Genomic DNA, 14273 nt, shown 5'->3' with positions numbered 1-14273 from the left:
GGGCGCCCGCCCGCCCGCCGGTGGGGGAAGAAGGTGCCCTCTGCGTAGAGACAGGTCCAGCGTCAGTCGCAGATTCCTGGTGTCGGGTGGCGCCCGGCGTTCGGGTGTCTATATATGGAAACCCACCCGGAGCCGGTTTACGTGTGCCAGATCCTGCGCCGTGACAGCGCGGGCGTGCACTCCGGCCTGGAGGCACCTAGTGATTGCCAGTATTTTTGGCACCGTCTTATGCGCACGCACCTTTACAATGAAAACACCAAAATAATCATCACGCAGGAATCCCCTTATCGTATCTCATGCACAAGGCTGCATGCAGGCTGGCGCCTTCATCTTTATGTAACCTCTGTGAGAGAGCTTTTCTTCTCCATTTTACAGATGAAGCTGAGGTTTTGAAATGTTAAGAAACAATTTTCGGAATAAACTCAGATCATCCTGTCTCCAAATCTTTTCCTCCCCTACCTGGTCGCTGAATGACCTATCATCATCCTCCTGTTTTTCTCCACCTGCCCAAAAGGTCAGGGCCCCTCAATGAGGAAGAGCCTAACAAAACCCCCCACAAATTGCTCACAAAGGCAGCAAACCCTCAATAATTGATTACTTGGATTATCTGCTTGAAAACTTTGGAGCCCTAATGCTTAGTGGATTTATTCTCCTTCCTCTATTAGAGCATCTACTAGAGATCCTCATCTCCAGGGTGATCAGAGTGACACTGAGAAATGGTCATTTTTTGGCCATCATGTCTATTAAATCCAAAGCCCTTTGAAGCAGGGAGTGTTACTCATTCTGTCCCCCAGTAAGCCCCTCATACAGTTCTCAGACCTAGGGAAAGTGAAATAGATAAATGGCTAGCTTTATACGATTCAGTCACCTCTTCAGTTTATTTGGGGCAACACCTTTTCCCTCAAATACCCTAATAATTGAAGCCACACTGGATTATTTTGGCTTGTTATCCAGGAACTAACATGGATAACAGTATCCATTTACACATCGGCAGTATCCATTTGATTTCCTCATCCTCTTTTTCTTCAAAAAAAAAAAAAAAATCTAGGAAGTGCAAACCTTTTTTCTCCTGTCCTCTTCCCCTGTCTCTGCCCTGCCTGTCCTCTATCACCCACCCTCCCCTCCACCAGGTCCAGCATGCCAGCAAACAGATCAGTGCTGAGAAGCAGTACAAAGGGATCATTGATTGTGTGGTGAGAATCCCCAAGGAGCAGGGCTTTCTCTCCTTCTGGAGGGGTAACCTGGCCAACGTGATCCGTTACTTCCCCACCCAAGCTCTCAACTTCGCCTTCAAGGACAAGTACAAGCAGCTCTTCTTAGGGGGTGTGGATCGGCATAAGCAGTTCTGGCGCTACTTTGCTGGTAACTTGGCATCTGGTGGGGCCGCTGGGGCCACCTCCCTTTGCTTTGTCTACCCGCTGGACTTTGCTAGGACCAGGTTGGCTGCCGACGTGGGCAAGGGTGCCGCCCAGCGTGAGTTCCATGGTCTGGGCGACTGTATCATCAAGATCTTCAAGTCTGATGGCCTGAGGGGTCTCTACCAAGGTTTCAACGTCTCTGTCCAAGGCATCATTATCTATAGAGCTGCCTACTTCGGAGTCTATGACACTGCCAAGGGTGAGAGAGGGGCATCGGGAGAAGGAGGGCGGTGTGGATAGGGGATCCTACGGGATCTGTAACTCACAAAGGACTTGATATATATCCATCTGGGTTTTTTCTAGTCTCTGGGGTAATTGAGGCTTCTGAATGAGGAGGTGGTGTGCATAAATTAATAGCTAAAGCATTCTTTGTGTCCTCTACTGAAATACACTCTGGCCTTTAGTTATTAAGATAGGAGGAAGGGGGAGCCTGTCTCCCTCTAGACACAGCCATAGCAGTTACTGAGTTTAACTTGAAGCCACTTCCAGTGTCCTGCATACAAGCAGAGCACTGGCTCCCCGGGGTCCAGAGACGGCAGCAGCCACCTTTGCTGCCTGGCCATACGTGAGGCACCTGCGCGGGGGCAGGTTCCCCGCAAGGTCAGCGCGTGCAGCTGGAGGTGCGGTGGCCTCTCTCCCTCCACCTGCTTTCTGCTGAGAACAGTCACTTCATAGCCGTTCGGCCTCTTGGCTCTGTCCGCAGGGATGCTGCCTGACCCCAAGAACGTGCACATTTTTGTGAGCTGGATGATTGCCCAGAGCGTGACGGCAGTCGCAGGGCTGGTGTCCTACCCCTTTGACACTGTTCGTCGCAGGATGATGATGCAGTCCGGCCGGAAAGGGGGTAAGCTTGTGCTCTGCTCATCTAAACGTCTTTATTTTTGCCCGAGGAGAACGTTTTACAGTGTTCCTTTCAGTCTTCCTTACTGGAAATTAATTTTCAAAATTATTTGATAAGGACTTAGGGAAGGATTGTATTAATTTCCCCTAACATTCTCAACTATCTTATTAGGGAAAAGTTTTTTCCATTTTATTAAAGAGGTGATAAGAACATCAACAGTAAGATACTTAGATGTGAATTTAACTAGGTATCTAGCATTGTAGAGACCCTAGGCCCTCTTCCCTTAGAGCCTGGGTGCAACAGCTAGGGAGAAGAAGTAGCTGCTGCTTACAGAGAACTCTCGCTTCCCTCCGACTTACAGGTGTTAGTGGGCTGGGTGTGTGGCTGGGTAGAGATGGCCTGAAGCAATCTGTTGTGCCATAAACAGTTTTGGCTTCTATAGGTTGAACCATATGAAATTGCCACTTTAAAAATCAAAAACAGTCCAGTGTTAGCAGTTTCATGTTTCAACTCGTTGCAGCCTTTTATTTTAACTGCATAACCTTGCGCAGTATCATCTGACGCTAGGCCGCAGTTGGGTCCTCCATGAAACAAGGTAACCACGCAGCATAATCCTCCTGCTGCTCTGCGCCCTTGTCGTTTGACGGTTGGGCAGTCCGTGAATTACTTGGTTAATTGCCCCAGTTCTTCATTGACCTTGAACTAATGGAGTAGGAATGACAGGAGGCCCAGCCTACCAGTTAAGCAAGGAAGGACATGTCCAGTGGAATGTTGCATGGAGCTGGGACTCCATGCCCAGATGACCCTAATTTTATACAACTGGTAACAGTGTGTGCAGATATCTTTCAGAGGAAAGGTCTCTTTCCTCCAGCATTATGGAGCCCTCACCAACATTTGTTTCCACAGCTGATATTATGTACACGGGGACAGTTGACTGCTGGAGGAAGATTGCAAAAGATGAAGGAGCCAAGGCCTTCTTCAAAGGTGCCTGGTCCAATGTATTGAGAGGCATGGGTGGTGCTTTTGTATTGGTGTTGTATGATGAGATCAAAAAGTATGTCTAATGTAATTAAAACACAAGTTCACTGATTTATAGTGACCTTGATCCACAAGTTCACAGATCCATTGTGTGGTTTAATAGACTATTCCTAGGGGAAGTAAAAAGATCTGGGATAAAACCAGACTGAAAGGAATACCTCAGAAAAGATGCTTCATTGAGTGTTCATTAAACCACAGATGTATTTTGTATTTATTTTACATTTAAATTCCCACAGCAAATAGAAAATAATTTATCATACTTGTACAATTAACTGAAGAAGTGATAAGAAATAACTGAATGTGAAACATCAATAAAGACCACTTAATGCACACTTTCTATTTTATTGAACTCTTATTAACTGTAAAATGCATTTTTAAAAGATCAAAAATGTAAATTTTCTAGCATGATTCATTTATCAGTCAGTGGCCAACCTTCTAAATGCCAGATATTATATTGAGTATGTATTATATGAGAACATACAATGCTTAAAGTTCCAGTTTTCAAACTCAGGCAGGTCATATTCTATCTTACCCAATGTTGCTGTAGGCTAGAAAGTGACAATGGCTTTTGTAATCCTGCCTTGTCTTAGGCACTTTCCTGCAGTCTTTAGAAATTCTGAGAGTCTGCTAAAAGCTTTAAATCACAATCTGGAGAATTTTCCATGATTAGGAAATGCTCTGTTTTCATCCCTTTAGATAACTGTGACACCTAGAATTTTATGATAAGTGGAGAGTGTTCATTGAAAATTAAGGCCAGGTGCGGTGGCTCACACCTGTCATCTCAGCACTTTGGGAGGCAGAGGCAGGCTTATCACTTCAGACCAGGATTTCAAGACCAGTCTTGCCAACGCAGCGAAACCCCATCTCTAATAAAAATACAAAAAATTAGCTGGATGTGGTGGCTCACACCTGTAATCCCAACTACTCAGGAGGCTGAGGCACCAGAATCACTTGAACCTGAGAGACAGAGGTTGCAGTGAGCTGAGATGGCCACCACATCCATCCTAAGCAACAGGGCAAGACCCTGTGTCAAAAAAAAAAAAAAAAATCGATTGTGTTAGTTCAGGCCACTATAACAAAGTACTGTAGACTGATGGCCTATAAGCAACAGAAACTTAGTTCTCAGTTCTGTAGACTGGAGGTCCAAGATCAAGGTGCCTCTTTGGTCAGGTTCTAATGAGGGCCCTCTTCTGGGTTGTAGATTACTGACTTCTTGTATCCTTACATGGCAGAAAGTGACAGAGCTCTCTGTAGTCCTTTTATAATCTCATAATCCCATTCATGAGGGCTCTACCCGCATGACCCAGTTCCCTCCCAAATGCCCCTCCTCCAAACGCCACCACTTTGGGGGTTAAGATTTCAACAGATGAATTTTGAAGGGACACATTCAGTCCATAGCAGCAGTTATCAAGCTAGTATTTAATACCTCTTAGGCTCCGTGGAAGGGAAAAAAGATAGGAACCTGCCCTGAAAGATGCTTAAGTTGGGGAGAAAATGTGAGATGCCATTTGTAGATAATTTGTTTAAGACAGTACATCTTGCTTGAGAAGGAATAGAAGGGAAATGAAATCGGGGGAGGGAGTGGTGGGAGATGGAGACTTTGAAAGAAAATAACTAGATTTAGAAGCATGGGTGTGGAAAGCATCCTCCAGTACTTCTGTAAGAATTTATCAAGACCTACAGGAAGTCAGTTTTGGATTTGCCCCTCCGAGATTTGTGAGCCAGGGGAAAATACTTAGAATTTCAGGTTGGAAAGTTCACACTTTGGGACCAGGAAAAGACCAGTTGCTCTAGTCTCCTGGATCGTGACTAATTGGAAGACCTGTTGGGATTACAGGTGTGCACCACTGCACAGCTAATTTTTTGTATTTTTATTAGAGATGGGGTTTCGCTGTGTTGGCCAGGCTGGTCTTGAACTCCTGGTCTGAACTCACTCATTGTGACAAGTCCCTGTATCCTTGGCAAAGCTTGAAAGGCAGGCAAATGTCTTCTCGGTGTTTTCTAACAGGTGGTTGGGTGGTGGGGGTTGGTCTCTGTACCTCCTGTTCTTTACCTTGCTTACCGAGCCCTTCCACCAACTTACTCCTGCCTCCCCAGCTAAAAACTGGCTGTGTTGCTTTTACCACAGTTACCAAGGTCTGAGTTTTATAAAATCCAGGATCACATCTGACCTCACCTAGTAGATATCTAGGCCAATAAAGTCTAAAGGGCTAAAAAGAAGGTACCTCTCCATCCTGTCTCCTCGAGGTGAGGTAGCACATGTGCAGTTAGAGGCCTCCTGTTGCTTTTCAGTCTAAGGATAATATGAGGATCCAAATCCTATCGCTGATAGGTAATAAAAGCAGGGCAGGCTAGTAGGCAAGTACTTTCATGGAGCATATCTCAAAGCAGGGCCCAAGTTTAGGAAGAGGAAGACCTGACACAATGAATGAACAGTGCGTGCTCCCAACCCAACCAAGAAGCGTAATTGTGTTCTGGTCTTTAATCTTGGCATGGAATGGGGAGGGAAGAGGCATGGACATTTATTAAATAGTGCACATTGTCTGCAGTCTGCATGTGACCCAGATGTCGGCCCTCTCACTTCCTGCTGAGGTTACCTCTAATGAACGTTACCCCAGGCCCTGCTGAGCCAGTTCCTTACCGAGGCTACTTAACTCACCAAGAATTCCTAGAACCCTCAGCCTCTGACAGAGTGCTGGGATCTGGTGGGAGAACAGGCAGTAAGTACTTCCCTCGCTAACCTGCCCTCATGCCATACCATCACTGTGCAAAGCTGCGTCATGCTGGAAGGTCTGGTTTACGTAAAAGTGACAACTTCGAATTGAGCGTCCGACTCTTGGGTACCCGCCCCAGGAATTTCTCATCAGCCCTGTTTCCCACACAGCTCTCTCCTAGGCGCAGCCCTCCCTCACCGCGACCACCCCCCGCCCCAATCATCTTTAGGTATTTTCTCCCCTAAACCCTCACCTATTGGCATCTTACATGTGTATGAGAAAAATTATGGAGGATGATACAACATGAGTGAGTCCATAATGGTAACAATTGGGACACTAAAAACAATAAAAACTTGTCTCAAGTATTTGTGTTGAAATCTCAATTAACTGGGCGACTGCTTCTGTTCCATTTTATTCTGTCAAATATGTGGTATCCCTTGTGTTGAGGTGGCATTTACTAAACACCCACAAGGTGCAAGGCTGCAAGAGAATGCAAGCGCTACAAGGAGGGCTTATCTTCTACACCTGCTACAGTGCCCAGGACGGAGAAGGTGTTTAGCAAGTTTCCGTTGAACGTAAGAAGGAGCGAGAAGGGAAGGTGCATCTCAAAAGCACAGGGAACCTACAAAATACTTGGGAGAGGGTTTCATCAGTTCGGGTGAAATCTTGACCAAAGCACCGTGGGGGTGGCCAGACAGGCTTTATTGGAGTTGTATAATGCAATGAATAAAAACTTACGGCTGCCTTAAATACAAATTTCAAGCCCTTAAATAAAATTTAACAAAGTCTACCGTGTCATAAAGATTCTTTGCTTTTCTGCTCCTCCTGAATATCAGTGATTTTATTAATCCACAATAAAGTATGGTTGATCTCATTCACAGATTACATATCTGTAAACTGGCTTCACTGACAAACTTTATTGGTAACCACTTTAAGCTCCTTGGACACACACAGCGATGCTGCCTGACACACGTCCCCAGCTGGAGTGAAACAAGGTGACACCCTGCCTTTTCATTTCGGCCTCATCCTGTAAACAAGCATCCTGTTCACGTGTTTACTTCATGCTACAGTAATTCTGCTGTATAAAAAGTCCCCCAAGCTTTGCGCAGTGGCCAATGCGGTTTATCTGAGGCACAATCATTGCCAATTAACCTGGCCCCCAAGCAGAGTGCACAAGTGCTGTTCCTTACCACAGGAGGGCTAAAACATGCCTTGTGGAAAATGCATGTGTCAGAATAGCTGGCTTCGGGCCTGGGCCATGAGATCAGTGTTAACCATCAGCAATATATATTAAATAAGGTGTCTTTAAGTGTAAACACATAAAACAAGGTTATGTATGATTTTTGTGACCAGCGGCTCATGGGAACCTAACCTTGTATTTCTGCTTGGCAAAATGTTTCAGTGTTTGCCTCAACTTTGTAGTATGTAACTCCTGTGAATAATGGGAATCAGCTGTCTTACCCTTTTTGAAGTCATAAACATTGTAGAAAGATCACCAGCCAGGCATGGTGACTTACCCATAATCCCAGCACTCTGGGAGGCCGAGGTGGGAGGATCACTTGAGCCCAGAAGCTCGAGACCAGCCTGGGCAACATAAGGAGACCTTGTCTCTACAAAAAATAAAAGATTAGGTGGGTGTGGTGATACATGCCTGTAGTCTTAGCTACTCAGGAGGCTGAGGAGGGAGGCTGCAGTGAGCTCTGATCGTACCACTGATTTCCAGCCTGGGTGACAGGGTGAGATCTGTCCCTAAACAACAACAAAATGCCTCTAACATGCCTCACATCAAACATCTCGTATGTGATTTCTGTGTGTTCTACATAGTCATTTTAATTTTCGTAGCCCTTTAAGGATGAGATGAGTTTTCTTTTGCCATTTTTGCAGTCACTGATGAATCACGCATATTGAGTGACACCCATGTATGGCTTCCCGTCAGCCATACGGTCCTTGCTCTCAGGGGCTTTCTTTTATTAGGGAAGTAAAACAGACTAAAAATATGTGAGACGTGACTTAAGTAACACACCACATAACATATAATCTTAAGTCAGTGTTTCCTCAGCTTTTTCTAGCTAAAAGCTCATTTTAGTAACCCAAATGTGATGTGATGAAGGCATGGATTAGAATGATGGCAATGAAAATGAGTAATGTGTTTTGAAGAACAGAAAGGACATGATACAGACATTGAAGAAAAAGGTTAATCAGGCCAGGCACGGTGGCTCACGCCTATAATCCCAGCACTTCGGGAGGCCGAGGCGGGCGGATCACGAGGTCAGGGGTTCGAGACCATCCTGGCCAACATGGTGAAACCCCGTCTCTACAGTAAAAATACAGAAATTAGCTGGGCGTGGTGGTGTGCACCTGTAGTCCCAGCAACTCGGGAGGCTGAGGCAGGGGAATCGCTTGAAACTGGGAGACGGAGGTTGCAGTGAGCTGAGAGTACACCACTGCACTCTGGCCTGGTGACAAAGCAAGACTCCGTCTAAAGAAAAAAAAAACAAACATGTTTATCAGTGAGAATGCCAAGGTTTTATGCCTTCGTGTTTGAGGGAAAAATAACAATACGTTCATTGCAACTGAAGTCAAGAGGTATCACCTGGGAAAAACAATTTCATTCTTGATCCCTAATCCAAAAATCTGAAACCTAAAATGGTCTGAAATCCAAAACTTTTCCAGCACTGACATAGTGCCACAGATAGAAAATTCCACACTTGACCTTGTGATGGGTCACAGTCAAAACTTTATTTCATGCATGCAATTATGAAAAATACTGTATTAATGACCTTCAGGCTATGTGTGTACTGTGTATATGAAACATAAATGAATTCCATGTTTGGACCTGGGTCCCATCCCCAAGGCATCTCATTATGTATATGCACATATTACAAAATCGGAAAATACCGAAAATCCAAAACGCTTCTGTCTCCAGGCATTTCAGATATGTTACATACAACCTTTAATGACTGAAGTAACATTAAAAATATCCAGGAGGGGACCTGGCAGGGTGGCTTGTGCCTGTAATCCCAGTACTTTCGGAGGCCAAGATAGGCAGAACAGCTTGAACCCAGGAGTTCAAGGCCGGACCAGACAACATGGCGAAACCCTGTCTCCACAAAAAAAAAAAAAAAAAAAAAATTCAGCCAAGTGTGGTGGCACACACCTGTAATCCTGCTACTTGGGGGGCTGAGGAGGGGGGATTGCTTGAGCCCAGGAGGTTGAGGCTGCAGTGAGCCATGTTTGTACCACCACACTCCAGCCTGGGCAACAAAAAAGACCCTGTCTCATACAAACAACAAAAAAAGACTCATCCATCTTCTGTCTTCAAGAGACCAATCTCACAAGCAAAGACACCACAGGCTCAAAGTAAAGGGTTGCAGAAAGATCTACTATGCACAGAGAAATCAAAAAAGAACAGGAGTCACTATTCTTGTATCAGATAAAACAGACTTTAAACCAATAAAAATTAAGAAGGACAAATAAGGGCATTACATAATGATAAAGGGCATAATTCAACAAGAAGCTTAACTATTTTAAATATACACACCCAACACTGGAACACCCAGGTTCATAAAACAAGGTCTTCTTGGCCTATGAAAAGACTTAGACAACCACGAAAGAACAGTGGGAGACTTCCACACCCCACTGACAGCATTAGACGGATCATCAAGGCAGAAAAAACAACAAAGAAACTCGACCTAAACTCAACACCTGACCAACTGAACCTCATAGACATCTCTACAGAACACTCTACCCAACAACCACAAAGTATCCATTCTTCTCATCTGCACACAGAACACACGGATCAACCACAGGCTCAGTCATAAAGCAAGTCTCCAAAAATAAAAAAAACCAAAACTGAAACCATACTAAGCACATTCTTGGACCACAGTACAATATAGGCAGAAGCCAATACCACGACCTCTCAGAACTACACTAATACATGGAAATTAAACAACCTGCTCCGACCACAGTACAATATAAATAGAAGCCAATACCACGACCTCTCAAAACTACACTAATACATGGAAATTAAACAACCTGCTCCGACAACAGTACAATATAAATAGAAGCCAATACCACGACCTCTCAAAACTACACTAATACATGGAAATTAAACAACCTGCTCCTGAGTAACTCCTGGATACACATCGAATTTAAGGTAGAAATAAAAACACTTTGAAATTAATGAAAATAGGGACACAGCTTACCAAAATCTCTGGGATGCAGCTAAAGCAGTATTAAGAGGAAAGTTTAGAATGGGCGCAGTGGCTCATGCCTGTAATCCCAACACTTTGGGAGGCCAAGGTGGGTGGATCGTGAGGTCAGGAGTTTGAGACCATCCTGGCCAACATGGTGAAACCCCAGCTCTACTAAAAATAAAAAAATACACTGGGCATGGTGCGCACCTGTAATCCCAGCTACTCGGGAGGCTGAGGCAGGAGAATCGCATGAACCTGGGAGGCGGAGGTTGCAGTGAGCCAAGATTGCACCACTGCACTCTAGCCTGGGCGACAGAGTGAGACTCTGTCTCAGAAAAAAAAAAAAGAAAGAAAAGAGGAAAGTTTATAGTGCTAAATGCCTTCATCAAGAAATTAGATCTCAAATTAACAATCTAACTTTGCATCTAAAGGATCTGGGGGGAAACAAAGAAACCAATCCCAAAGCTAGCAGAAGAAAATAACTAACTAAAATTAGAGAAGCGCTGAATGAAATTGAGACACAAAAATCCATACAAAAGCCGGGTGCAGTGGCTCCCACCTGTAATTCCAGCACTTTGGGAGGCCAACACCAGCAGATCACTTGAGGCCAGAAGTTCAAGACCAGCCTGATCAACATGGCGAAACCCCATCTCTACTAAAAATACAAAAATCGTCCTGGCATGGTGGTGTGCACCTGTAGTCCCAGCTACTTGGGAAGCTGAGGAGGGAGGATTGCTTGAGCCTGGGAGGCAGAAGTTGCAGTAAGACAAGATTGCGCCATTGCACTCCAGCCTGGGGGACAGAGCGAGACCCTGTCTCAAAAACAAACAAACAAAAAAACCCATACAGAAGATCAGTGAAACCAAGAGTTCTTTGGGGGGGAAAAAAAAGATTAATATAATGCTAGCTTAGCTAGATGATTAACAAAGAAGAAAGATCCAAGTAAGTATAATCAGAAATGGCAAAGATGACATTACAACTCATCCCACAGAAATACAAAAGATCCTCAGAGAATACTATGAACAACTATGCACACAAAATTTAAAATCTAGAGGAAATGGATAAATTCTTGGAAACACACCATCTCCCAAGATTGAATCAGGAAGAAGCTGAAACCTTGAATAGACCAATATCAAGCTCTGAAATAGAATCTGTTACCAAAAATAAAAATTCAAAAAAAACAAAAAAGCCCTGCAAAAGATGGATTCACAGCCAAATTCTACCAGACATACAAAAAAGAACTAGTACTAATCCTACTGAAACTATTCCCAAAAAAAACCAACAGGAAGGGATCCTCTCCAACTCATTCTTTGAAGCCAGCATCAGCCTGATACCAAAATCTGGCAGAGATACAACAGAAAAAGGACTCTTCAGGCCAATATCCCTGATAAGCACAGATGCAAAAATTCTCAACAAAATACTACTAAGCTGAATCCAACAGCACATCAAAAAGTTAATTCACCAGGATCAAGTAGGCTTTATTCCTAGGATGCAAGGCTGGTTCAACATATGTAAATCAATAAATGTGATTTACCACATAAACAGAATTAAAAGCAAAAACCATATGATCATCTCAATAGACACAGAAAAAACTTTTAGTAAAATTCAACATCCCCTCATAATTAAAAAAAAAAAACCCTCAATAGACTAGGCATCGAAGGAACATACATTAAAATAATAAGAGCCCTCAATGACGAACCCACAGCCAACATCATACTGAACAAGCAAAAGCTGGAAACATTCTCTTGAGAACTGGAAGAAGACAAGGATGCCTGCTCTCAGCACTCCTATTCAACAGAGTATTAGAAGTCCTGGCCATAGCTATAAAAGGAATCCAACAGGAAAATAAATCAAACTATTTCTCTCCCTCTATTTTTATTTTTATTTTATTTTTTAGACAGAGTCTTGCTCTGTTGCCCAGGCTGCTGCAGTGCAGTAGCATGATCTCAGCTCACTGCAACCTCTGCCTCCCAGGTTCAAGCGATTCTCCTGCCTCAGCCTCCCAAGTAAGTGGGACTACAGGCGTGTGCCACCATGCTCGGCTAATTTTTTGTATTTTTAGTAGAGACAGGCACTGTCTTAGCCAGGATGGTCTTGATCTCCTGAACTCGTGATCTGCCTGCCTTGGCCTCCCAAAATGCTGGGATTACAGGCATGAGCCACCACGCCTGGCCAAACTATCTCTCTTTACTGACAATATGATTCTATACCTAGAAAACACTAATGACTTTGCCAAAAGGCTACCAGAACTGATGAACAATTTTAATAAGATTTCAGGATACAAAATCAACATAAATTTATAAAAATCAGTAATATTTTTCTACACCAGTAACATCCAGGCTGACAGGCAAATCAAAAACACAATCCCATTTATTACAGCCACAAAGAAAATGAAATACTTAGGAATACAGCTAACCAAGGAGGTGAAAGATCTCTAGAAGGGGAACTATGCAACACTGCTGAAGGAAATCAGATATGACAAAAATAAATGAAAAGCATTCCATGCTCATGGGTTGAAAGATGTTAAAATGGCCATGCTGCCCAAAGGAATTTACAAACCCAACACTATTTCTATCAAACTACCAACATTTCTTCTAATTTCTTCATGGAATTAGAAAAAAAAAAAACATTCTAAAATTCGTATGGAACCAAAAAAGACCGAGTATTAACAGCCAAAGCAATTCTAAGTAAAAAGAACAAAGCTGGAGGCATCACACTGGCACAGTAGCCAAAATAGCATGGTACTGATACAAAAACAGAGTAGAATAGAATGGAACAGAAGAGAAAACTCAGAAATAAAGCTTCATACCTACTACCATCTCATCTTCGACAAGGCCATCGCCAACAAGCAGTGGGAAAAGAATTCCCTATTAAGTAAATGGTGCTGGGATAACTGGCTGGCCATATGCAGAAGATTGAAACCAGACCCATACCTTTCACCATGTACAAAAATTAACTCAAGATGGATTAGGTATTTAAATGTACGACCTCAAACTCTAAAAATCCTAGAAGAGGCCAGGCGCAGTGGCTCACACTTGTAATCCCAGCACTTTGGAAGGCTGAGGTGAGTGGGTCACTTGAGGTCAGGAATTCAAGACTAGCCTGGCCAACATGGTGAAACTCTAGTGAAAATATAAAAATTAGCCGGGCACGGTGGCGCCCTACTCAAGAGGCTGAGGCAGGAGAATCACTTGAACCAGGGCGGTGGAGGTTGCAGTGAGCCACTGCACTCTAGCCTAGGTGACAGAGCCAGACTCTGTCTCAAGGGAAAAAAAAAATCCTGGAGAAAAACCTAGCAAATATCCCTCTAAACATTGACTTTGGCAATGAATTTTTGGTTAAGTCCTCAAAAGCAACTGCAACAAAACAAAAATTGACATGTGTGACCTCACTATACTAAAGAGCTTCTGCACAGCATAAGAAACTGTCAACAAAGTTACAAAATGGGAGAAAATATTCACAAACTATGCCTCTGACAAAGGACCAATATCCAGAATCTACAAGGAACTTAAATCAACAAGCAAAAAATAATCCTATTAAAAAATAGGCAAAATCAGCCGGGCGTGGTGCCTCAAGCCTGTAATCCCAGTACTTTGGGAGGCCAAGGCGGGCAGATCACGAGGTCAGGAGATCGAGCCCATCCTGGCCAACATGGTGAAACCCCATCTCTACTAAAAACGTAAAAAATAGCTGGGAGTTGTGGTGCACACCTGTAGTCCCAGCTACTCAGGAGGCTGAGGCAGGAGAATTGCATAAACCCAGGAGGCGGAGGTTGCGGTGAGCCAAGAGCACACCATTGCACTCCAGACTGGGCGACAGAGCAAAACTCCATCTCAAAAAAAGGGTAAAATGTCAGGAGTTTGAGACCAGCCTGGCCAACATGGTGAAACCCCATCTCTACTAAAAGTACAAAAATTCGCTGGGCGTGGTGGTACAGACCTGTAGTCCCAGCTACTTGGGAGACTGAGGCAGGTGAATCGCTTGAACCTGGGAGGCGGAGGTTGCAGTGAGCCAAGATCGCACCACTCCAGTGCACAGCACTGGGCCACAGAGCAAGACTCCATCT

The 14273-nt window shown here is 44.0% G+C and overlaps 1 protein-coding gene across 1 annotated transcript in view; it reads left to right on the top strand.

Annotated features, from left to right (window-relative positions):
* SLC25A4 (solute carrier family 25 (mitochondrial carrier; adenine nucleotide translocator), member 4) overlaps positions 1-3627 on the top strand; it is a 61931-nt gene extending 58304 nt beyond the window's left edge. The window contains exons 5-7 of the mRNA XM_011959541.1: positions 1131-1617; positions 2122-2262; positions 3166-3627. Coding sequence (XP_011814931.1) covers positions 1131-1617; positions 2122-2262; positions 3166-3323 — 786 coding nt within the window. The 3' untranslated portion in view covers positions 3324-3627. The remainder of the gene's footprint in view (positions 1-1130; positions 1618-2121; positions 2263-3165) is intronic.
* The last annotated feature ends 10646 nt before the right edge of the window (positions 3628-14273 follow it).

The sequence above is a fragment of the Colobus angolensis genome, unplaced genomic scaffold, assembly GCF_000951035.1.
Source record: "Colobus angolensis palliatus isolate OR3802 unplaced genomic scaffold, Cang.pa_1.0 Scaffold5, whole genome shotgun sequence".
Lineage (NCBI taxonomy): Eukaryota > Metazoa > Chordata > Mammalia > Primates > Cercopithecidae > Colobus > Colobus angolensis.
Note: the sequence above shows the minus strand (reverse complement) of the source record. Positions and strands in the feature narration are given on the sequence as shown.